Source organism: Monodelphis domestica, chromosome 2, assembly GCF_027887165.1.
Source record: "Monodelphis domestica isolate mMonDom1 chromosome 2, mMonDom1.pri, whole genome shotgun sequence".
Classification (NCBI taxonomy): Eukaryota; Metazoa; Chordata; class Mammalia; order Didelphimorphia; family Didelphidae; genus Monodelphis; species Monodelphis domestica.
In genome coordinates, this window is record NC_077228.1 from 39538522 (window position 1) to 39563869 (window position 25348).

The following is a 25348-nucleotide window of genomic DNA, read 5'->3' on the forward strand; positions in this document are numbered from 1 at the left end:
ATTAGAGAACAAAAAGAAATTGAAGGAATTAAAGTAGGTAATAAAACCATCAGTCTTTGCAGATGATGTGATGGATGGTATACTTAGAGAATCCTAGAAAAATAACTAAAAAGCTAGTTGAAATAACTTGAGCAAAGTTTCAGGATACAAAATAAACCCACATTAATCACCAGCATTTCTATATACTTCCAACAAAACTCAACAGTAATAGTTAAAAAGAGAAACTCCATTTAAAATCATTCTAGATTATATAAAATATTGATAATCTATTTGCAAAGACAAACTCAGGAATTATATGCACACAACTACAAAACACTTTTCACAAATAAAATTTAGATCTAAGCATTTGGAAAAACATCAATTGCTCATGGATAGGCAGAGGTAATAGGATAAAAATGACAATCCTACCTAAATTAATTTACTTATCCAGTGCCATACCAATCAAAGTATCAGAAAATGATTTTATAGAACTACCAAAAAAAAAATAAAATTCACCCGCAAGAACAAAAGGTCAAGAATATCAAGGGAACTAGTGAAAAAAAAATGTGAAGGATGGTGGCTTGGCAGTACTAGATCTTAAAATAGTTCTATAAAGTAGTAATCATCAAAACAATCTGGTACTGGCTAAGAAACAGAAGGGTGAATCAAATTGATTAGGTGTAAATGACCGTAGCAATCTAGAGTTTGATAAAAACAAAGATCCTAGCATTTGGGATAAGAAATCAATATTTAACAACAAATGCTGGGAAAATTGGAAAACAGTTTGGCAAAAATTAGTTTTAGATCAGTATCTAACACTCTATATCAAGATATGGTCAAAATGAGTATATGATTTAAAACACAGAGTGATATTATAAGTAAATTGAGGGAACTTAGAATGGTTTGGCTATCAGATCTATGGAGAATGGAAGAATTTATGACTAACAAGGGATAGAGAACATTACAAGTTGAATAATTTTTATTACATTAAGTTAAAAAGGTTTTGTGCAAACAAAACCAATGCAACCAAGATCAGTTGGAAAACAACTTTTATAACAAATTTCTCTGATAAAGATCTCATTTTCTCAAGTATCTACAGAAGTAAATCAAAACTATAAAAATTCAAGTCACTTCCCTGTTGATAAATGGTTAAAGGATATGAATAGGCAGTTTTCAGATGAAGAAACCAAAGCTATCAATAATCATATAAAAATGTCCTAAATCCCTCTTGATTAGAGAAATATAAATTAAAACAACTCTGAGGTACCACCTTACACCTATCATATTGGCCAATATGATAGTAAAGGAAAATGATAAATGTTGGAGGGAATGTGGCAAAATTGGGACACTAATGAGTTGCTGGTGGAGTTGCGAACTGATCCAGCCATTCTGGAGGGCAATTTGGAATTATGCCAAAAGGGCCATAAAAAATGCATACCTTTTGATCTAGTCATATTACTACTAGGTCTATATTCCAAAGAGACAAAAAAAAAGGGAAAGGACCTGTTTGTACAAAAATTTTATAGCTGCTTTTTTTTTAGTGGCAAAGAATTGTAACTAAAAGGATGTCCTTCAATTAGGGAATGGCTGAACAAATACTATTGTGCTATATAATACTATTATGATGAATAGATTAATTTCAGAAAGAGCTGGAAAGACCTGCATGAATTGATGCAGAGTGAAATAAGCAAAATCAGGAGAATATTATATACAGTAACTGAAATACTGTGGAATGATCAAATGTGATAGAATTTGCTACTAACAGCAATACATTGATCCAAGACAATTGAGGGACTTGTGAAAAAGAAAGCGTTGGAGTATAAATGCAGATGGAAACATGATTTATCACTTTTTATTTGGATATATGATTTGGGGTTTTAGTTTTATGAGATGTTTCACTTACAAAAATAAATAATGTGGAAATGTTTTGCATGATAATATATGTGTATGATAATATAACCTAGACTGAAATGCTTGTCAGCTCTGGGAGGGGGAAGGGAAGAAGGAAGAGAGACAACATGGATCATATAGTCTGAGAAACGGAAAATCTTATAAATGTTCAATAGGAGACTGATGATATGGGACTGGGATCTAGGAAACCACGACTAGTGATACAGGTCTAGGTATCATGGCATGGAGAAGACAGAGGCAGCTAGAGGTGGCACGATGAATAGAATACTAGCCTTGGAATTAGAAAGACTCTGAGTCCAAATACTGTGTTAGAAACTTGATAGCTGTGTGACCCTGGGCAAGTAACTTACTCTGTCTCAAACTTTGTCTCAATTTGTGAAACAAACAAACAAACAAAACCCCAAAAGAAAATTTAAAAAAAGAGTATAGGGAGAAAAGGGAAAGGAAGACTCAATACAGAGCTCTGGGAAAGGTCCAGGGATAGGGATAGGGATAGGATATAGATAATGATCCAAGGTGAAAAAACTCTGACTTCTAATTTCCTGAACGATTAGAAGCAAGTTCACATGAACTGAAGTGCTTAAAATATGTGGTAATACTTACTAATGTGTTTCTTCTAGAAGATAAGGAAAAAATGTTAAACTGTAAATTAGGGCATCAGAATTTTTGTGAGTTAACAGCTGTTTTCCAAGCCATGTAGTTAGCATAGGAAATAGTGTATAAGGCTTCTGCAGAAACAAACCTATATTCATGGTTTGGTTATAGACATGCAATAATGTTCATTATAGAATCTGATTTATAACCGAATAAAAGATAATTTTTTAAAACATGATTTCTCTAAATAAAAAGATGTGTAAAAGATTTTGAAATACAAATACTCCTAGAAGGCAGTCTTTTCAATGGAAACAACACAAGGGATTGAGTCAGGCCTGGGACAAAGGATGTGGTTTTTCCACTTCCTGCTTGAGCTTGGGTAAGTCTCTACCTAAGATAAAATTTCCTTGCCTTTCAGACAGGGTTAACATGTGTGCTAACTTATATTTCACCAGATTATAAAGACCCTCTGAGACTGTATGTTAAGAGCTGTGTAATTGCCCAGACTTTATATAAACATACATATCACAAGTAAACTACTTCTCAGATGTGCCAGAGCATCTGAAGGCACCAGGCTGTGGTCAATAGGAGATGATATAATGCACTGGAAGGAACAAGATAATAGAAGTAACAGAACACAGTGTAAAAAATATTAACATTTAAGAAATAGTACATTCTGCTTAAAAGTAACCAAGGTTAAAGGGCAGCCAGGTGGTACAGAGGATGGAGGGATGAGTTTAAGAGTGAGTAATATCTGACTTGAGATCAAATCTAACTTCAAATGCCTATTGGCTATGTGACCACGGACAAGTCATTTAACTGTTTGCCTCTGTTTCCTCATCTGTAAAATGAGCTGAAGGAAATGGCAAACCATTCCAGTATTTCTGCCAAGAAAATTGCAAATGGGACCATGACTAATTGGACAGGACTAAAATGACTGAACAAAAATAAAACCCACATTAAAATTTGAAGATGAAAACTTGGTTATATTCAGTTAATTAACTAAAAACAGTAGAAATGGGCTTGGTATTTCCAAATGTACACTATTATATGTATTTTATTTTGTTGAAACATGATTTTTCTTACCAAAAATTTATACATGGTAACACCAAGACACTTCCAGGAAACCTCCTTAAAGTAAAAGTACCCAAGTCTGGATCCTTTAAAACCACCTCATCATTTGGATATATAATGTATACTTGTTTACAAAATCTGAAGTAATTTATCATCATAATTTGATAAGTTTTTCTAGGACAATGAGAATTTTTTTTAAAGTACTTTCACAATGTGGATATAAAGTGGATATTTACATTGAGAAATGACTATGTTATATTATATGGCTTCTGCATTTGTTGAGTTGTAGTAGATTTGGGGAAGTTATGTTTCTTGAAGTTATTTAGGAAATGCCAAATATGGTTTTTGACAGCCTAATTACTGAGAGAATAGCTTAAGCTTCCTGCTTAATTTTGGTTGTAGGATCATAGACTTAGAGCTGGAAGGGATTTTAGATGGCATTCAGCTCAATCTTCTCACTTTACTGTAGAGGATCAGAATTACTGACAAGTCCTAAGTAAAATTCTGATTCAGTTTTACTGAAAATATAAAATTGGTTTAATTTAAAAGAAAATGAACATCCAGTGTATTGGTTTTTTGGAGACTAAGAAACTCAATTCATTTCCATTGCAAATACACAGTTGATTATGTAGAAGTCATCCTAGGAAAACAAAAAACATCTGGCAACTACTTCAAAGCTTATTAAATATTTTAGTAATTTCAATGTATCAGACAGAACATGATAATGTTCACTACCTGCTTTTATTTAAAAAAAAAATGTTTTATGGGGCTTTAAGGTCTTCATTGAACATTCCAGAGCTTCTGAAATTCTTTTTCAATAAGTAAGAGTATTACACTCTCAAATTTTATAGCTGACAATATCAATTTAAAAATAATTAAAAAACAAACAAACCTTAGGAATAAAAGTGAGTGCTTATAAGTAGCAGCTAGAAAAGCTACTAGTATAAGGAAATGGCTGTGCTGTTTTTTCTTTACTAGGTTTGGTGGGTCTTAAAACTCTCCCCTCCCCTCCCACCCTTTAACCATCTTGATATGTTGAGTAACAACCTTTTCAGCTTCTAAGAAGACTGCTTATTGTGGAAGAAATGAAATGAAATTTTGTATAAAGTTTGAATGCAACAACTATTCACACTTTGATACTACTTGCTCACAACCACAAAGTAATGCAGGAAGAATCTACAAACCCACAAATTATGGGCAATGCAAACCCTCAAGTCAGTTTACATAAACTGTAGATAAATTATTTCTTTTTTTGTCAATTTTGCATTACTGTCATATCTTTTATTCTGCTGAAGTCTTTTGTACTAGGTGCCTAAAAAGAGAATTGTGCATGAAGAAGACTGATTGGAGTCCTACCACCACCATTTTCTAGTTAGATAACTTTGTTTTTATTTTAAGTAATTTACTTAAACTCTGGGGTCTATGTTTCCTCCTATGTAAAACAGGGGGAAATGACTGATATTTTTTAAACGCTTTAAGGTTCATTAAACACATTATATACATTATTTAATTTGTTCATCCTAATCCCCTGAAAGGTAAGGTAAGTACTATAACTATTCTTTCTCCTGCTTTATGGGTAGATAGGTATAGGGAACTTGGGACTTGCCTAAAAGGGGATGACAATACTTGCACTACCAATACTACTGGAGGATGGAAGCTGGGGAGAAATGAGAGATACCTTCAACTTGATTTGTATTCATTTGAGAAGTGCTCCCAAACAAATTAGTCAAGAAAAGAGGTAACCATAGAAAATTCTGAGGTCAAGGGGAGAACTAGAATGGGGAAAATAAAATTCTTTTAGCTCCATCTCTCAGATCTAAAATGTGGTTTTATTACTTTGCTTCTAATATTTTGAATTTCTAGATTTGAATATTTAACAGCTATTTTCTGATAACTGGAGCTTAAAAGGTATAGAGTTCTCCAAAGTCTGACAGATTTATGTTTCTACCTTTCTACCTTTATTTTACAGAATTTTATAACTGGAAGGGACTTAGAAACCAACCATTCTAATCCATGCATGAAAAAGAATTCTCCATCTAACATGCTCACAAAAAGGGTCACCTAGGAGAGGCAGATTCATCTGCATTGACAGCTCTAATTGTTAGGCAGTTTCTATTTAGAACAACCTAATTCAGCCACTTTGATTCTCTCCTCTGCTCCTGGCTTGGCTTCATGTAGCCAAGTAGAACAAGTCGCTCCATTCTTCTATGAGCCTCATCACAACACTTGCAACTCCATGCAAGTAGTCCTCCTAGTTAAATCAAAAGACAGCGGCTTATGAATTCTATTCTGTCCTTTTCCATCTCCATCTCTGGAATGGGTTCAGAAGATCACAGACTTACTTGGAAGAAAAAAGCCTTCTTGTCCCAAAGCCCTCATTTTACAAATGAAGAAACAGAGGCAAAGGAAGTCAAAGGACGTGCCCAATGTCACAGAGGAAATAAATAGGAGGGATTTGATGGACTTGAGAGCCAAAGCTGCTTCTCTGCTTGCAGGCTCAATTCATGAGCCACTTCCTCTATAAAGCCTTTCCTGATGTCCTTTGGGAAGAATGATCCCTCTTGAATTTCTCATTCCTTTCAATTGGACTCTTTCTATGTAATTATCACATTCAAATTTGTATTATAGATTTTTGTATTTAGGTCTTTTCTTCCTACCAGACTATAAGCTACTTAAAGGGCAAAGACTAAAGTTTTTCACTTTCACATAAAATATTCATAATTTGTGAATACACATAACTTCTTTGTCTCAAATTTCATCAAGAGGAGGTAGCACAGTAGAGTGCTGGACCTGGAGTCAGAAAGATGTGAATTCAAAACTATTCTCAATGGCTTGATTCATTTCAAATTCAAATAAGCAAGTCATCTGACTTCTGTTGTCTTAGTTTCCATAAATGTAAAATGGAGTTAATAATACCTAGCTTTAAGGATTATTTTGAGGATAAAAATGATATAACATTTATAAAAGTGCTTTGCAAACATTAAAGCACTATATATAATTGCCATTATTGCTATAGTAATATACATATAATAAGTGTGCTAAAGTTACAAAATCAGGACATCTGAACTGCATTTTAAGGAGTGGTTAGGAAGGAATTCAACAGGTAAAAAGGGAAGATATTTGAGTGAGAAAAGTAGGAGGACAGATACAGAAGGGAGAGGGAACCTGATATGTTCTGTGTTCAAGGCATAAAGACCAGTCAAGATTGGCATAAATACAAAGCACATGAGAGATAGTAATGTGAGATAAGAGCTAGAAAGACTGGGTGATAATAGTTTGTGGAGAGCCTTTAATTCTGTGCAAAAGAGTGAACTATACTTGGAAAGCAAAAAGAAGCTTCTCAATACTTGTGAGATGGAATGACAGTGATTGTCATAGATTGCTCTATAAGATTATCACAGAAGGGATATAGGCACACTGGAAGAGGAGAATAGAAGTGAAAAGACTTTCCATGAGGCTACTGCAATAGTCTAGGTGACTGGCAATAAGAGCCTAGACTAGTATGGGAGTAGTTATGAGAAGATATATTGATAAATGTAATGTAGATAGCATTGACAAGACTCAGATTCATGAATAATAGTTCTTTTCTAGAGGTAGCTGGTGATGCAGTAGATAAGTGTTATGGCTGGAATTAGGAGGTCCTGAATTCAAATTTAGCTTCAGACACTTCCTATCTGTGTCACCCATGGCAAATCAATTAAACTTTCTTTGCATCAGTTTTCTCAACTGTAAAATGGAGATAGTAGCACCTACATTTCAGGGTTGTTGTGAGGATCAGATAAGTTAACATTTGTTTGGGGGGGGGGGTGGAGGCTGGGGCCACACTTAGTGCAGTGCCTGGTTTACAATAGGCCTTATATAAATGCTTATTTCCTCTCTTGTTCTCTTTATAGCAGTATAAAACTTAGCTTATTATAATAGATGCAAAGAATTTTGGAACTAGATGAAACCTTAGACTTATTACAATTCCATTGTTTTATAAAAGAGCAAACTAAGGGCCAGAGAATATTACTTGCTCAAAGTCAAATAATCAGTGGTAAAAGCACTTTTCAAGAATCTGAGATTTAATCTCTAAAGCCACACAAGTAAGTCTGATCTACTATACAATACTATCATCTTCTTTCCCCTCCTCTCCCTGGGTTTTCTCTTTTCTAGGTTTAAAGACCATGGATTTCACCAACTATTTCTGATAAGGCACAATTCCAAGATACCACACCATCTGGTTACCATATAACATATGAGCCCCAGTTTGCCAAGTGTCTGATCAAGTGTGTAAAATCTTTCCTCATGTCTCACGTTGATTTCACCATCTCCACTTCAATTTCCTTTCAACACTATACAACACTGTCGCCTCAAATTTCTCATAGTGCTATTACTTATCATGTTGTCTTTATTCATTTATATGTATACATGTCTTATCCCCCTTTCCCATCAAATTATAAGCTCTCTGATAGCAGGAGCTATGCCTCATTTCAATTTTGAATTATTAGTATGTAAATGTATTTTGCATAGGAGTTACCTAACAAATATTTATGAAATTTAAATGAACAATTATTAAAGTATAGTCTGAATACCATGGGAATAAATCCCTTACGAATACAATTATTAAGTATTTATTATGTTCAGAATATTCTACCGCACAATAGGGGGAACATAAAATTTAGCTAAGACAGTTAGCTACTGACCTAGAGGAACCAATGGGATAAGTTGGGGGGATAAGATACAAAGGTGATTAAAACATCACAATATTATATTCACTGGAGTTCTGTATGAAGAAAGACTTATTGACTTAGAAGAGGAGGGGGAAAATTAGGAGATAACTTAGAGGAACAGCATTTGAAACAGGAAGAAATTCAATAGCTGCTAATGGGGAAAGAACTGAGAATAGTTCAAGTGAAGGCAGGGACGTATCAAAGGACAGAATATCTACTTAGCACTGAAAATAGAAAATATGGAGGGTAGTAATAAAGTTAGACAAGTAGAGTCAGGTCCTATTTTAGAGGTCTTTGAGAGCCAGGTAAAAGAGTCTGAATTCTGCATGAAAAGCAACAGGAAGCCAATGTTTATGTTTTAGCAGAAAAATGGCAAATATAAGCTCATAGCAGAATGATTCATCTGAAAGAAGTATTATAAAAGACAGAGTGAGAGAGAGTACAAAAGAGGTGGAAGATACTGTAACAGTCCAGTTGTGCAATAAGAGCCTGTACTAGTGGTAGCAATGTACATACATAGAGATGAAGCAAATGATAGGAAAGAGGTTGCTGAGATAGAATCCACAAGAACTGAACAGAGAAAAGGATGAGAAAAAGACCTCAATAAAGGCCATCAGGTGAGGCCAAAGACATAAATAATGAAGTCAGGACTAGGAACAAATTTAGGAGGAGATATAACTAGCTTGGTTTTGAACATGCTGATGGTCAATCAAGTGATGTCCTTTAGGCAGTTAGGAACACAGGTTCGAAGCTCAGAATAGAGGTCAAGACTTGAAATAAAGGTTTCAGCATCAACAGGTGGCGAGAATATGAAGATAAAAGAAAGCTTAGGGCAGATTCTGGGAAAGAATTACATTAAGGAGTTTAGAAGAAGATGAGAAATCAGATGGAGAGTTATGGTGTTTCTTGAGGTAAGATCAGAGGGATAATCGAGTAAAGGCTGTCAACAGCTTTAAAAGCTTTAAGAAAATCAAAGAAGTTGAGGATTAGGGAAAAAATATAAATGGATTTGGTAAGTATGGTCATCAATAAGCTTCCAGAGAAAGCAAATTTAATAGTTACACAAGAAGATGGATTACAAAGGGATGAGAGAAAGAAAGAGGCTAGTGAAAAATTGGTTCAAAGTAATGGCAACATTTCAAGTTTAATAGTAGAGAAGAGAAACAGGGCAGTAGTTCAATGATCTAACAGTGTCAAGAGAAAACTTTTTTTAGGACTAGGAAGGAGCCGGTGGAGGGAGATTTTAAAAATGTGTGAAAGAAGAACTATGAAAGGAAGGTCTTGGAGGTAGCATAAAATGGAATTGACAACACAAAGAGAGGGATTACTAATTCTTTTGAGACCTGAGTGAAGAAAGAAGGAAAGGGTGATGTGAAGTTTTATGGAATCAAGAAAGGCAATTAAGGGAATTCTCTTTCCATGACTCAAATGTGCCGAGCCAAATAATCAGCTAGGTTGTCTGCTGTTAGAGTGGCAAGAGGTAAGAAAAAGTTTGTAAATAATCCCTGTGAAAAATGAGGAATCAATGCGGGTAGGATTAATTGAGTAGCAGAGGGGGTGTTGCTGCCTCTTAACATGAATTTTAGAGTGTGAAATAAATTTGTTTGTGACTTTTATCCATTAATATTCAGTAGTCCTGGAATAGGAATAATCCAAATGCTAATATTTATGTGGAAATTACGATGTCTAGGTTGAATATGGCAGAAGATGAGGGGAAACAAGGGATTGCATGATGGTATAGCTAAGGAAGGAAGTATTAAAGTTCTCAAACCATGGGGTCAAAACTAGGTATGAAAAAGTAAAAGAAACATAGAATGGGATGAAAGGGATATATCAAAGAAAACAGTCACAATGAGTAAAAAAAAATAAGTCAAATATAGAAGAAAAACCAGATAGCTAAGGAGTTATGGAGTAGGTGAAAGGACCTGCTTGTACAAAAATATTTAAAGCAGCTCTTTTATGTTGTATCAAAGAATTAGAAACTGAGAAGATGTCCATCAATTAGCAAATGGCTGAGGAAGTTATAGTATATTACTGTAATGGAATACTACTATGCTATAAGAAAGGAAAAACAGGATGAATATAGAAAAACCTGGAAAGTTCTACATGAATTAATGCAAAGTGAAGGGAACAGAAACAGAAGAACACTGTACATGGCAACAACAATTATATAATAAGAAATTGTGAATGACTTAGCTATTCTTGGCAATTCAGTGATTCAAGAAAATCCTCAAGGACTTATGAAAAATACTTTCATTTCATTCCCAGAAAAACTCTATAGAGCATATTAAACAAAAGGATGAAGTAACCATTGCTCAATTAAGAAAAGTATATAATAGACATATTATATCTGGGTTTCAGGATGGTGTCAGTCTCTCAAAGTATTCTGGTGGATAAGCTGGAAAGACAATATGAAAGATGAATGAATTTGGACCAGTTCAGATCTAGTTAAATAACAAGGCTTAGAGACATCCTAAAAGGCAGTCTCTAAAGGATAGCACAAGGGATCTGCCCCTGGTCCAAATTTTCTCAACACTGCTTAAATGGAATTATAGACAGAAAGATTATAAAATTTACAAACAACCCATCAAACTACCAAGAAACTTTTTTACTGTATAACAAAGTTCATTTGGAAGAACAAAAGATCAAGAATATCAAGGGAAATGATGAAAAAAAATGTGAAGGAATTGGCCTAGCAGTACCAGATCTCAAACTATATTATAAAGCAGTGGTCATCAAAACAATATGGTACTGGCTAAGAGACAAAAGGGAAATCAGTGGAATAGACTTGGAGTAAGTGATCTCAGCAAGACGGTCTATGATAAACCCCAAGATCCCAGCTTTTGGGACCAAAATCCAGTATTTGATAAAAACTGCTGAGAAAATTGGAAGACAGTATGGGAGAGATTAAGTTTGGATCAACATCTCACACCCTATACCAAGATAAACTCAGAATAGGTGAATGACTTGAATATAAAGAAGGAAACTATAAGCAAATTAGGTGAACACAGAATAGTATACAGCTAGAAAAAACAGCACAAAATGTAAAATCAATAATTTTGATTACATCAAATTAAAAAGTTTTTGTACAAACAAAACCAATGCAACCAAAATTAGAAGGGAAGCAACAAATTGGGGAAAAAATCTTCATAACAAAAAACTCTGACAAAGGTCTAATTACTCAAATTTATAAAGAGCTAAACCAATTGTAACAACAACAAAACAAAACAAAACAAAAAAAAAACAAAAAAACACACACACACCCCAAGCCATTCTCCAATTGATAAATGGGCAAGGGACATAAACAGAAAATTTTCAGATAAAGAAATCAAAACTATCAATAAACACATGAAAAAGTGTTCTAAATCTCTTATGATCAGAGAAATGCAAATCAAAACAACTCTGAGGTATCACCTCACACCTAGCAGATTGGCTGACATGACAGCAAAGAAGAGTAATAAATGTTGGAGGGGATGTGGCAAAATTGGATTATTAATAAATTGCTGGTGGAGTTGTGAATTGATCCAGCCATTCTGGAAGGCAATTTGAAACTATGCCCAAAGGGCTTTAAAAGACTGCCTACCCTTTGATACAGCCATAGCACTGCTGGGTTTGTACCCTAAAGAGATAATAAGGAAAAAGACACTTACAAAAATATTCATAGCTGTGCTCTTTGTGGTGGCAAAAAATTGGAAAATGAGGGGATGCCCTTCAAAGGGGGAATGGCTAAACAAATTATGGTATCCATTGGAGATGGAATACTATTGTGCTCAAAGGAATGATAAATTGGATGAATTCCATGTGAACTGGAACAACCTCTAGGAATTGATGTAGAATGAAAGAAGCAGAACCAGGAGAACAATGTACACAGAAACTGATATACTGTGGTACAATCAAATGTAATAAAACTTCTCTACTTGCAGCAATGCAATGATCAAGGACAATTTGGAGGGACTTATGAGAAAGAATGCTATCTACAGCCATAGGAAGAATGGTGGGAATAGAAACACAGAAGAAAAACAACTCCTGAATCATAAGGGTTTATGGGGATATGATTGAGGATACAGACTCCAAATGATCACCCTAGTGCAAATATTAATGGTATTGAAATGGGTCTTGATCAGTGACACAAGTAAAACCCAAAGGAATTGCGCATTGGCTATGGGAGGGGGATTTGGGGATGGCAGGAAAAGAACATAAATCTTGTAACTATGGAAAAATATTCTAAATTAAATAAAACTTGCAAAAAAGAAAATTTGCAAACAACATAACTACAACTCCCTTAGAGAGAAATAAAGTAACATCCTAAGAGGTTGATTTTGATAATCTAAATAAATAAACACTCATAACTAAAATATAATGAAAATGGACTTTTAAAAAGTATAAGAATGCCAAAGCATAGCTAATCCACCACATACCTGTTAGTGCTGCTGGTTTGGATAGTGTACTATATTGGTTTTGTGTAGATATTACACTCTGCCGTGGACTTAGTGTTGGTGATCCAACAAGCGATAGCTCCTCAATAATAATACTGCTTTTGGGATGATTTTTTGGAAGTTCACTCAATCTTTGTTCTAATGAATACTTTAAAAGATCCAACTTTTGACTGGATTCATTAAATCTTGCTTGGGCCTTGAATAGAAAAGAGGGTACTTTGATTTTAATAATTACATTCTTTGAATACTCTATTTATTATGGTAAAACATTTAATTTGAAAATTACTTCTGAAAGTGCTTTTCTGTCAGCTACTTTCCCCGATCCAAGTAGTTTCATCACATTCTTTGCACCTTCTGCTACTGCAAACTCTATCCTAAAATGATGCCGTAATTCTTCCATCCGAAGTTCAAGAGGACTTATCACAGGTTTTGCTAGAAGAAAAAAAAAACATTAAAGTAAACTTAAAAGAACCAACTATTTGGATTATGTCAGAAAGCTTAAAATTTTTTAAAGCAAATGAATTCCAAGATTAATCAAAAGGTCATTATTTAAGTGGTAATAATTATACTTAAAGGATACTAAGGTGAAATGTACGTCTTTTCACATGAACTGCATGGTACACTTAGTTTAAACTATAAGTATGAAAAAAAATTTAAAACTAAGGATAGGCCAGTATATACATATATTGTCTAACATCCCTAGATCACAATAGTTTCCATCTATGCTTTTAGCAATTAGTTGAAAAGTTTCCTCTGGCATGAAAAATAGCAAACAATACACGTACTCTCAGAACATCTAATTTCTAAATCAATTTTAAATGAAAAGTTTTTAAAAGCCAAAAAGTATTTAAATTTATAATAGAAATTATTTATCTACTTGAAATAGAAAGGGTCAAATTATATTCATATGTAAGTACACCTAACTCCATAAAGTTCATCGGAGGAAAAAAAAATGTAATTCCTTCCCACCTCTTAATCTCTTAGATAAAAACAAACAAACAAACAAACAAACAAAAAAAACCCCAACCAAACAAAAAAAACCACCCCATATCCATATTGGCATATTCCTAGCTAAGTCATTGACATTATAACAAAAATTAATAGTTCATCTCTGCTCCATCACCGTTATCAAAAGCCAATTCATTGGTCTGGACTGCCTGAAGAATCTGCATCCTTATGACTTCTATTTTGGTCTTGCTATCCTGAAGCAGCTGTTGAGCTGTGGCAAGTAGTTTTCGATCCTATTGAAAAGAAGTTTCAAAATGTAAGCCAACAAAAGAGCATCATCACCATCATCAATAAGCACCGGCTATAAGTCAGACATTGTGCTAAGCAGTGAAAATACAAAGAAAGGCTAAATTCAAACAGCAGTAGCAAAAAACACAGAACTAAAAATGTAATAATCAGAATTGTATAATATGACAGATTTAGTTTAAAAGAAATAACAAAATTGTGGGGAGGGAAGAAGAAACACTTTTACTTTTTATTAAAATGCATGATGAACATGTAAGGAGAGTCAAGTGAATTTTATTGTTAAAGCCCAAACTTAAAGGGGCAGCTCATTTGCTTGAAAGCCAGGCCTAGAGTTGGGAGGTTCTGGGTTCAAATCTAACCTCAAGACACATCATACCTGTGTGACCCTGGGAAAGTCACTTTATCTCAATTGTCTAGCCATTACCACTCTTCTGTCTCAGAACCAAAACACAGTAGTGAGTCTGAGATGAAAGATAAAGAGTTTTTCTTTTAAAAGCCCCAAATAATAACTAATCTCTACAATGCTAAGTTTTACAAACTATTTGATTCACAACAACTGTGTGACATAGGAAGTACAAGTATTATTTAATTTCTCTTTTAAAGATGAGGAACTTTAAAGTCTGAGAGGATGGGTTACTTGTTGAATGTTAAACACAGCTAATAAGGACTAGTATTTGAACCCAAGTGCACTCTTCAATATCACATACCTTATCTCAAAAACTCTAAAGATAAGTCTTCTAATATGTAAAGTTAAGGCTATTTCTCCTTTCCTTAGCTTGTATAAAATGTACTATATTTTTTCTTTTCTGTGATCAGAATGGCTCAGAAATTTAAAGGTTAAATGCTCACAAATAAAAGCAACATGTGCCAAAGTGCTCTGAGTTTAAAAACAAGTTGTCGTTTCCTCTCACTTCTAGGTTGACTTTAAAAATGAATTTTAATTACTATCCTAAAAATATTATCAATATTTTCTACTTATGTCTCATAATAAAGAATAAAAGAAGAAGAAAAAAGTTCCACAAAACCAAATTATTTTAAAGTCTGATATTAATGAAGTATTCTACATTTATAATTCTCTACCTTTGCAAAATCAGGGGAGGTATTTTCAAATATCCCTTCTTTGATGCCAAGGTTGGTCATTAGTTTGGTGATGTTTTGATATAGTTGCTTTTATTTTCATTCAATTGATGGACGGCTTTTTTGCTACTAAAAAAGTGCTGTTAGAAATGTTTTGGTATATATTGGGCCATTCTTTTTGTTATTATGTCTACCAGTGGAATCTTTCCATTATAAAGGTATTGACATTTTCAATACTTTGCACAATTCCAAATTACATTCTGGGAAGACTGGAATAATTAATAATTTCACCAAAAATGTAGTAGAGTATGCCTATCTTTCAAAAGACCTTCCAACACTATTGTTAAGTCCAATTTTAAAGAAGTACATTTGAGGAGTGATTCAGAATGCAGCTGAAAGTGTCTGAACATTTCTACTTATTTCCTTTCGCATTATTAAATCTAAGGAAGACAACTACAAGATGTGACATCAGAAAGAATAGTCTTCCAACTCTAGGACTATCACTATCCATCTCCCTAAAATTAAACAAGCCCATAAAATAAGTCTTGTCTGACTAGACTAAGTTATGCATGATACAACAACCTTAAGATCTGTCTTAAACTATCCTGAGAAATTTTGAATTTAGATGGCATAATATTGGGAGAGCCATTGAAAAGCAAAAACTCTATACTGTCACACTTCAGGAAAATGATTAGGACTACTTAGAAAGTTATAACAAAATGGAGATTTCAGCAGGCAAAAGAAACACTTGAGATAACAGTTTTTCAAACGAGAGGATAAAATGAAAAGTTATTATCTGTATGTACTTGATAATAATGGAGGTATATCCAAGTCTAGAAGGATAAGAATAATTGGAATTACAGGATTAAGCCTAATAAAACCAAGCAACAAGTTAGAATAAGAATTAAAAAAAAGCACAGACTCTGTCCATTCTCTAGGCATTGCTATTACTTCCTCAAAGTAATGATGCCACCTTGAAAATAATAGCATCCAATAAACTTACTTTTCAAAATATATAAGAGTAAATAATTCAATGAATATTTTCTTTAGAAATAGCATTAGATAATATCACTGTTATCATTTACAACAAATCCAACCTATAAATGCAACAATCAATTTAAAAAAGTATAATCCCTTTTCTTTCCAAGGAAAAAAGTGTGATAAAAAATGTAATGACTCAATACTGAATCTAGGTTAATGCCCACTGTATTAATGAACTCTACTTCTATTCTAGGTCTTTCCTGGTGATCACAGACTCTTTACAGGCTTAATTATCATCTCTATTGAAGTAAATGGGGAAAAATCTTTGCAGCAAGCTCTCTGATTAAGGCCTCTTTTTAAAGATATATGGGGAACTGATTCAAATGTGTAAGAATAAGAACCATTCTCCAATTAGTACATGATGAGAGGAAGAAATTCAAGCTATCAATATCCATATGAAAAGATGCTATAAATAACTAATGAGAGGAATATAAAATGAAGTAACTCGGGATCCATACCACATCCAATAGATTGGCAAAGTTGACAAAAAAGGAATACTACAAATATTGGAAGGGCTGGAGAAAACAGATACATTAATTTGCTATTGGTGCAGCTATGAACAGGCTCAGAAATTTGGAACTGTGCCCCCAAAACTATACACTTTGACAGTGATATTACTACTTTAAGGATTTATTTCCCTAAGAAATCAAACAAATAGGAAAAGTATCTCTATGTCAAAAAATATTTGTACTTCTCTCTTTTTATGGTGCTAAAAGTGGAAACTGAGGAATGGTTGAACAAGTTATGATATATGAATGTATGTGATGGAATGCTACTCAGCTGTAAGAAATAATGAAGGGGATGCTATCAGAGAAATCTAGGAGGACTTGTATAAACTGATGCAAAATTGTGAAGATTTGATTTGGCTCTTCCCTGATGGTAACAACGTAGGTACTTAGCTCTTCCTTTATTGTGAAGATTAAATTGTAATCCCCTGTCTATTTTTAGATTTTAATCCCCAAAGTGTAAACCCAGTATTTAAAGTAGATCTACCAATTTTAACCTCAAAAAGGTATGAACCAACCACAGAAAGGTATTAACTAACCACAAAAAGGTGTGAACTAACCACAAAAGGTGTAAACAGCCATTTCATACATTGAGTGGGAGATCTGTGACCCACATGTGAAAGAGTGGGCAGTCCTGGAGAAAAGCTTCTGCTGTTATTGACTGAAGAGAAAAAGGCCTTTAAATAGTGGAAACAGAGACACACAGGGCTTCATCATCAGTCACTCAGAGTTGGAGTGAAACATAATCACTCGGAACAGAAGTGAAGATAGACACTTGAAGAGAGACTGGAAGTCAGACACTTAGACTTGGATTGAAGACACTTGGCTATGAGGAGCTCATGCAGGAGATCTCAGATGGCTTTCCTTTTCTAACACTCTCTCTCTCTCTCTCTCTCTCTCTCTCTCTCTCTCTCTCTCTCTCTCTCTCTCTCTCTCTCTCTCTCACACACACACACACACACACACACACACACACACACCTGGTTGCTAGACATTTCTACGAAGATGTCCCAAAGGTATCTAACACAACATTTCTAAAATAGAACTCATTCTTTTTTTTCTCCCTCTCTCATCCCCTCCCTCATAATCCGGCCCTGTCCCCATTTCTGTGAAAGGCACCCGTATCCTTTCAGACATTCAGGCTCACAAGCCTAGAAGTTATCTGTTCTCTCACATCTCATATCAAAGGCAAGTGCAGTAGATTTTTACTTCTATCACTTATGCATATTTTTCACTGACTCCTGCTATGATTATTGAATAGCCTCTTAATTGGCATGCCCTGTTTCCATCTCCTTTGTCCAATCCACTATCCATACAGCTCCATAGCTCCCATTCCTAAAGTGTAGATTTGACACTTTTCTCCACAAGAAGTCGATGCTTCCCATTATCTCTAGAATTAAAGACATGCTCTGCTTGTTTGGCATTTAAAGCCTTTCCCATCTGACTTCAACCTATCTGTCCATACTGATCTCATGTTACTTTTTACACTCACTACATTTCATCTCAATGGGCTTATTTGCTCTTGCTCAAATGTGGCATTCCATTATCTCCTATTCCTGTATCATTGTATTAATAAGCTTTGTACACACTGTCCCGTATGGCTGAAATGCTAGCATTCCTCATTTCCATCTTCAGAGAATCCTCTTGTTTCCTTCAAGGCATAGTTTGGGTGCTACTACCTCCAAAGTAAATTTGTCAGTGTCCTTCTTCCTATTCAAGATGTCCAATAGGCAGTTTGAGTTGGGAGACTGATGATATATTTAGAGAGAGGTTAGGGGCTAGATAAGATTTGAAAATAATCAGTATAGACATGATAAATGAATCAGGATACTTTCCTCCATATTTAGAATAAATTCTGTCTTACCTCTCCCTTTTTAAAATCTCTACCCTTTTCCTTCAAGCCTCAAATAAGTTGTAATTAGAGATCTGGGAGTTGCAACTCTTAGATTCTAAGGTAATCACTACTATCATTTGGAGAAATTAGGAAATTCAGTGAGTGAAATTAAAAAGTAAGCAGCAGACCTGTTACTATAGAATGATTTTGCTATTACAGAAATATAAAACCAAAACAACACCAAAAAACCCTCCTTGAACATTATCTAATCATTCTTGCTGCCTTTTTTTTTTTAACCCTTACCTTTCCTCTTGGAAGCAATACTGTATATTGGTTCCAAGGCAGAAGAGTGGTAAGGGCAGGGCAATGGGGGTCAAGTGACTTGCTCAGGGTCACACAGCTAGGAAGTGTCTGAGGCCAGATTTGAACCCAGGACCTCCCATCTCTGGGCCTGATTCTCAATCCACTGAGTTACCTAGCTGTCCTGATCTTTCTGCATTTTCATGTTTTGTTCAATCTAACTGCTGATATAGGAAAGCCTATGTTTCACTACTTTTCATAAGAGGCTAAATTGATGCATTCTATAAGACCATTCATAAGTTTGGAAGACAACTTTCTTTGGAAAGAGGAATGGGAGACAGGAAAATAGAAACATTGGATTTAGAAGTCATCTTGCCCAACCCTGTCAATTTGTAGAGAGGAAAGTGAGATGCAGAGAAGTTAATGAATGCATCCAAGATCACAGAAGAAGTAAGTAGTAGAGTAGAATTTGAAACTAAGCTCCTTAAATCGAAATCTACACTTTCCATTGGATCATGCTGCTTCTAGGAATAAAGAAATCAATTAGGAAGTTTCTTTTATAAGATAAAATCATTCCACAGTTAAAAAAAAGAAGATACCAAAGCAAGAGATAAGGAGAAAAGACCTTCATCTGATCACAGATACAAAACAGTTCAGAATGTTCACCCTTCATTTTACTTATGAAGGAATTAGAGATAAGAGGCAACAAATGAGTTGCCCCAAATGACACATGTATTAAGTAGGAGGTTAGAGATCTTTTTCTTTTACTTAGTCTTCCCTATGTGGATCTCCTCTGGAGGCTCTGCAATGTCTGGAAATTGAAGCCACAAGCATGAAGTCATATGAAAATGTATAACTGAAAATCTGTTACCCTAAAAAAGAACTACATTTCCTGGGAGCCCACTGACTTCCTGGCCTTACGAACTTCCTGTAGACAGAGGATATTAGCAAGTGGGCGGTTCTCTTGGGCCTCTTTCTTGGGCTTGCAGTCAGCATGGTGGCAGTGCTAAGCTAAGTGTGGGGATTTTAAATGGGCTAATCAGCCATGGGCATGTGGTCTTTATTTTGTATCTTCCTTATTCCTTGATTTCTAATGATCATTAACAAATCCCTTAAATACAACATTTTTTTATTATTGACATTAATTTTTTCAAAGAGAAGCATCAATATGATCTGCAGTTCATAGGGAATTCCTCTTTAACTTGGAAGAAATCCAGATCAAAGTCCCTAACAATGAATACCTTTTGTAAGCATAATGCTTGTTTCATGGCTAATCTAATTTTTATGAGAATCTATCTGTATCTTTCAAGGAAATATGTTAATTTAATTTGAAGGGACATTTCAATTTTTTTTCGTAATAGAATTGAGTTATCTGTAGAATTTTCCTACCTCTTTCTGCTCTGCAACTAATGGTGCAACAGCCACAATTACTTTTATTGTAATATTTTTCCAAATATTTATTATGAGTACTGCAGTGAGGTGAATGTATAACTGAAATCTGCTACCCTAAAAAACTACATTTCCTGGGAACCCACTGACTTCTTGTTATTACCTACTTCCTGTAGACAGGGGATATTAGGCAGTGGGGTGGAGGTAAGCGGGGATTTTGAAAAGGCTGATTAGCCATGGGCACATGGTTTTTAAAAAAATTTGTTCTCATGATCTTTAATAAATCCTTTTAATATAATATTTTATTCATTATATATTAATTTTAAACTTTAAATGCCATGCTAAATTATATTTCTTTTTTGCATTTGAACATAAAATCAAACACAGCCCACCAATTCCTTTACTTGCTGAGAAAAGATATTGCCTGTGAACAATCCTTCCATTTAACTGAAACTTCCTGATTTCTTCTGGTTTTATTTACAGGGAAAATAAGATGGAAAGGACTCTGTACCTCAAATAGTATTCTCACTTTTGGCCACTGAACAAGTGCCAAAATTATCAGAACCAACAGTTAAGTTAATTGATCAGCAATCTAAAAACTGTAATTATGAGATAGAACTCTAATTCTTCTGCCTAAAGAACTGGCACTGGAGGAGCTAATTTGTATTTTCCTTTGTTTCATGGCTTGCTATATCCAATGAATTTATCACCATCAGGCCAACTTATGGTGACTAGCCTCTTCATACTTGGCGTAAAGATGAAAATTAATATTCAATACTCCAAGAATTATTTTAATGTTATTTATTAAAAATCTACTTAGAGCAAAAAGGAAAAATTAAACTCCAGCTGCCTAGCTCCACACTGCTACCACCAGCCAGTGCTTCCAGCAGAGAGCGTGAGCAGAGCCCCAAATGTGCTCAAAACCTAAACTAAATACCAAATTAACCCATGCCACAGGACAGGAAAAGGGAAAAGGGGATTGTGGGAAATGTATTCTCTAGGGTTCAAGATTCTAAATCAATACATTGCCTAGGTAGGTTCTAATAAATGCAGAATTGGCTGGAACGCATGCTTCATATTTTAAAATAGAACTACAAGAATAAAGATTGCCTTTCTACATTCTGCTATGATAGAATTCCTATTGAGTGATTATCAGAAGTTATTGAACCCCAGCTCCAGAATTTAGAAATAGGATTAATTAAATTATTTCATCTACTAAATGGAAGAATATCTTTCCAATGAAGACAAGAATAAGTTAAAACTTGCCTATGATCACAAAATGAAATAACAGGCAAATTAAGAATCCATTTATGGATTTCCAATTTATTTCTCTATTCAATGGAGCATATTATTTCTATAAAATCATGTACACAACAATAATTTTCTACAGACTTTACCATTCTAATTAAAGCTTTCTGGATACACTTTTCTGACGCCACTCAAATACTTTTGAATATTCCTCTTCTTCAAAAGTGAACAGTAGAGTGCGCACCTGTCCCATCCCTGCTGCCTTCTGAACACACTGTGCCCAACCTCTGCCTGCCATGGTTGCCTACAAACTTGTGCTAATCCACCACGGAGAGAGCACCTGGAACCTGGAGAACCACTTTAGTGGATGGTACGATGCAGATCTAAGCCCTATGGGGCACCAAGAGGCCCAGCGTGTTGGCCAAGCACTGCTAAATGCTGGCTATGAATTTGATATCTGCTACCTCTGTCCAGAAGAGAGCAATTCGTACTCTTTGGACAGTACTAGATGCCACTGACCAAATGTGGTTGCCTGTCTTGAGGACCTGATGCCTCAATGAGCAGCATTGTGGAAGTCTGACAGGCCTCAACAAAGCAGAGATAGCTGCTAAGCATGGTGAGGCCCAGGACAAGATCTGGTGATGATACTATGATATCCCACCACCTCCAATGGAAATCAACCACCCCTTCTGCAGCAAAATCAACAAGGACCGGTGCTATGCAGATCTTACCGAGGATCAGTTGCCCTCCTGTGAGAGCCTGAAAGACACCATTGCCTGGGGTCTACTCTTCTGGAATGAGGAAATCGTCCCCCAGATCAAGGAAGGAAAAGCGTGTTCTGATCGCAGCCCATGGCAATAGCCTTCAAGGGATTGTGAAACATCTTGAGGGTCTGTCTGAAGAAGCAATAATGGAGCTGAACCTGCTCCCTGGCATTCCTATCGTGTATGAGTTGGACAAGAATCTGAAACCCATCAAGGCCATGCAGATCCTTGGGGATGAAGAGACCATGCGCAAAGCCATGGAGGCTGTGGCAGCCCAAGGCAAAGCCAAGAAGTGAAAAGCAGGCTACCAGCACATGCCAGCATTAGTGTAAATCTTGAAATTTCTCAGACTTGTGAATGTTAAAAATTTCCACATTGAGAAATCCTCCATTGGAACAAATTCCTTACTGGGAAACATTCCCCATTTTGATGTGAGAACTCGCCAGGATCAGAAATGAGAGAACCTCTACTCCACCCGTACTTAAGACTGCTTTAGGGGAGAAAACTCCTTGCTAAACAATGAAAGTACTTGGACCCATGCTTATAATAAGGCAAGGAGTTCTTTGGGCCATGCCTGTTTTTTAGAATTGATACTGTGAATTTTAAAAGTCTCCATCTTGGCATAGCACCCAAAAATTGTGCACACCCACACTACACGGGCATGTGCTAGTCAATGACAAATCAGAAATAACTAACTGCCCACCTGGGCTGTCCTAAGCCAAGCTAGAGCCAACCATTGGCACTTGTGAGACACAGGAAGTGAGGTAGGGAACAGCCTCTGAAATTCGCTCACTTCCTGTGAAGAGAGGGAGACGGGAGTTGGTGTTAGGAACTTGGACAGGGAGGACGCCCGCAGACAGCTTTCCTTCAGATTGGTCACGTGAGTTAAGGACTGATTCTTTCCACCTTGGCCCTTTGGGCCTAAAACTCCCTCTGCCTTGGTCAGAGGTTGAGTAGCCCCTTTCCTTTTTCTCCTCTCTCCTTCTCTCCCTCTCCTTTCCCTACTCCCATTGTGATTAAACCTCCATAAACTCCATTCTGACTTGAGTGTTTCATTTTAGGAATTTCGTAAGTAAATTCCTTGGCGGCCATTGTTCAATATTACATCAATCTTAAAAAGGTGAAATTTTCACCATTACAATACAATGAGATGCTAGGTACCTAAAAGGGTCGGGCAGGTTTTCTCTTAATGAGATTAGTTGACTCAGCTGTGTTTTCACTGGTTCAGAATTATTGAGGAGATTAGTCCACACAGCAGCATTTTTTCTGGTTCAGACTTACTGAGGAGATTAGTCGACTTAGCAGGAATTCAGATGGGCAGTCCAGTCCTTTGGAAAACATCTACAGTGATTGGTAGATGTAAGGACTTAGGGGAGGTGACATAGGAGAAAAACCCCTATATAAGAAAAAGCAGAATCTCTTGAGAGGAGAATCCTTTTGGAGAAAGGTCTTAAGAGGATCGCTTGGGAAGAATCTCTTGAGAGAGGCTCTGGAGAAGGGAAGCTCTTGGAGGACAATCTCTAAGGAGGTCTCGCTGGAGCTCCTCTGAGGGGACTCTGTCCCTCTGGAGGCTCTGGAGAGAGGCCCTCTGGAACAGTCTCTAGTTAGAAGGCTCTTTAAGGAGGACTCTGGCTGGAACTCTCTCTGGTGAAGTCAGCTGAGATGGAACTGGCCTGCTGTCACTAGAATCCTTGCTTAGACAGACCTTGTGGTGAGTGTTAAAAGACTGAATGATCTCTCTCTCTTAAGACTCAGGTCTAGGCCATGTTGGCTTAAGGCCCTTCATACTTATTTCCTTTTTCTCTCTTTTCTTTAATTCCACATTTGTATTAATTAAAATCTCTATAAAACCCAGTTGACTTGGGTATTTGAATAATTGGGAATATTTCCCTGGCGACCACCTTATATTTGATTTAAAAAACCAAGACACTGTAGTGGAACATATTTTCTGTGGTCAAATTTACTCACCCTCTCTTATATCTATTACAATTATATCTTCCACCATTTTAACTAACTACAGTTTACAACATCACTCCTTTAACTGTTACAGTTTAAGGCCTTCAACCATTTTAAATCTAACAGTAGCCAGGACTTCCCTTTTCACTGTCCCCACCACATCTCTCCCCTGACTGCTCCATACACTGACCATCACCTTAGGGATCAACATAGGTGGGGGACTGATGATTCCTTCTCTCATTTCCTTACTATTTCAGACCAGTTCCTTTCTCTTCTGTGGACCCTCCCCTCAACCACATTAGTCAAAATGCCAGCTGGGTGGTTTGGCACACTAAGGACCTGGTTGGGAGTTAGGGATGCAGACATGGAAAGAAGTAAACAATGTGGGGGGATGAAAGAAGTGGTTGTTCCAGTTATTCCTATGAGCCAGTTCTGCCAGTAGGGCAGCCCTCTCAGGGGTTGTTGCAGTAAGCTATCGTTTAACAAATAATGAAAATCTAAATATTGATCATTTTCCTCCCTAACCCAAGAAAAATGGATCTGGGAGGTTGAGATTATGTGTTAATGTTTACTTGTTGTATTTACTTTCACAGAGATCTTTCTAGACTGGTTGCTTTTAGTGGATTTTTTAATTAAACTGTTCCACATGGTAATCATCAGAGAACTCAAGCTGCACCAGAGGGCAGAGGAGTTCTTGATTTCAAAGGGTGGATGAGTACATCCCATTGTACATTTTATAGTCCCATCTCTTTGGTGGCAGTGAAATGTCCCTAAGTCTTGTCAAAATGTGTCTCTGTATCCCATTGCCTTCCAGCCACACAGACCTGTCACCAGGGTCCTCATCAGTTTTAGCATAAGTACTAACCCTGCCCACCCCCCATTTCTCCTCCCTTTTTTTGTTCATTATAATAGAGGAGTGATGTGAAATAAAAAAAAAAGTGAACAGTAATTTAATTTAATGCCTTGGAATGAAGAATAAAAACAATTTTCAAGTACATAATTTCTGATATGGCAACATCCTCTAAAGCTTATGCAGTAAAGGTCTCCAACACTCTTGGTAATAGAAGACTTCTTTTGACCCATTATTCCCACTAATATTAGATAAGTCTTTTTTTTTTTTAACTCTTACCTTCAGTCCTGAAATCAATACTGTATATTGGTTCTAAGGCAGAGGAGTGGAGCTACCCAGCTGCCCCCATTAGATAGTCTTAACTGCATTAAGTATTTGACCGACCAATTCCCCCCCTCCCCCCCGTATGTGCTTATTTTTACA

The 25348-nt window shown here is 35.9% G+C and overlaps 1 protein-coding gene and 1 pseudogene across 2 annotated transcripts in view; one reads left to right on the forward strand and one right to left on the reverse strand.

Annotated features, from left to right (window-relative positions):
- Nucleotides 1-25348, reverse strand: part of PKN2 (protein kinase N2) — a 182003-nt gene that overhangs the window by 48548 nt on the left and 108107 nt on the right. For both annotated transcript variants that reach the window (XM_007480369.3, XM_056815383.1), the window contains exons 4-6: nt 13830-13947; nt 12993-13138; nt 12689-12902 (exon numbers count right to left, since the gene is read on the reverse strand). In XM_007480369.3, the coding sequence (XP_007480431.1) occupies nt 12689-12902; nt 12993-13138; nt 13830-13947 (478 nt within the window). The remainder of the gene's footprint in view (nt 1-12688; nt 12903-12992; nt 13139-13829; nt 13948-25348) is intronic.
- LOC103101074 (phosphoglycerate mutase 1-like) lies at nt 21652-22668 on the forward strand (annotated as a pseudogene).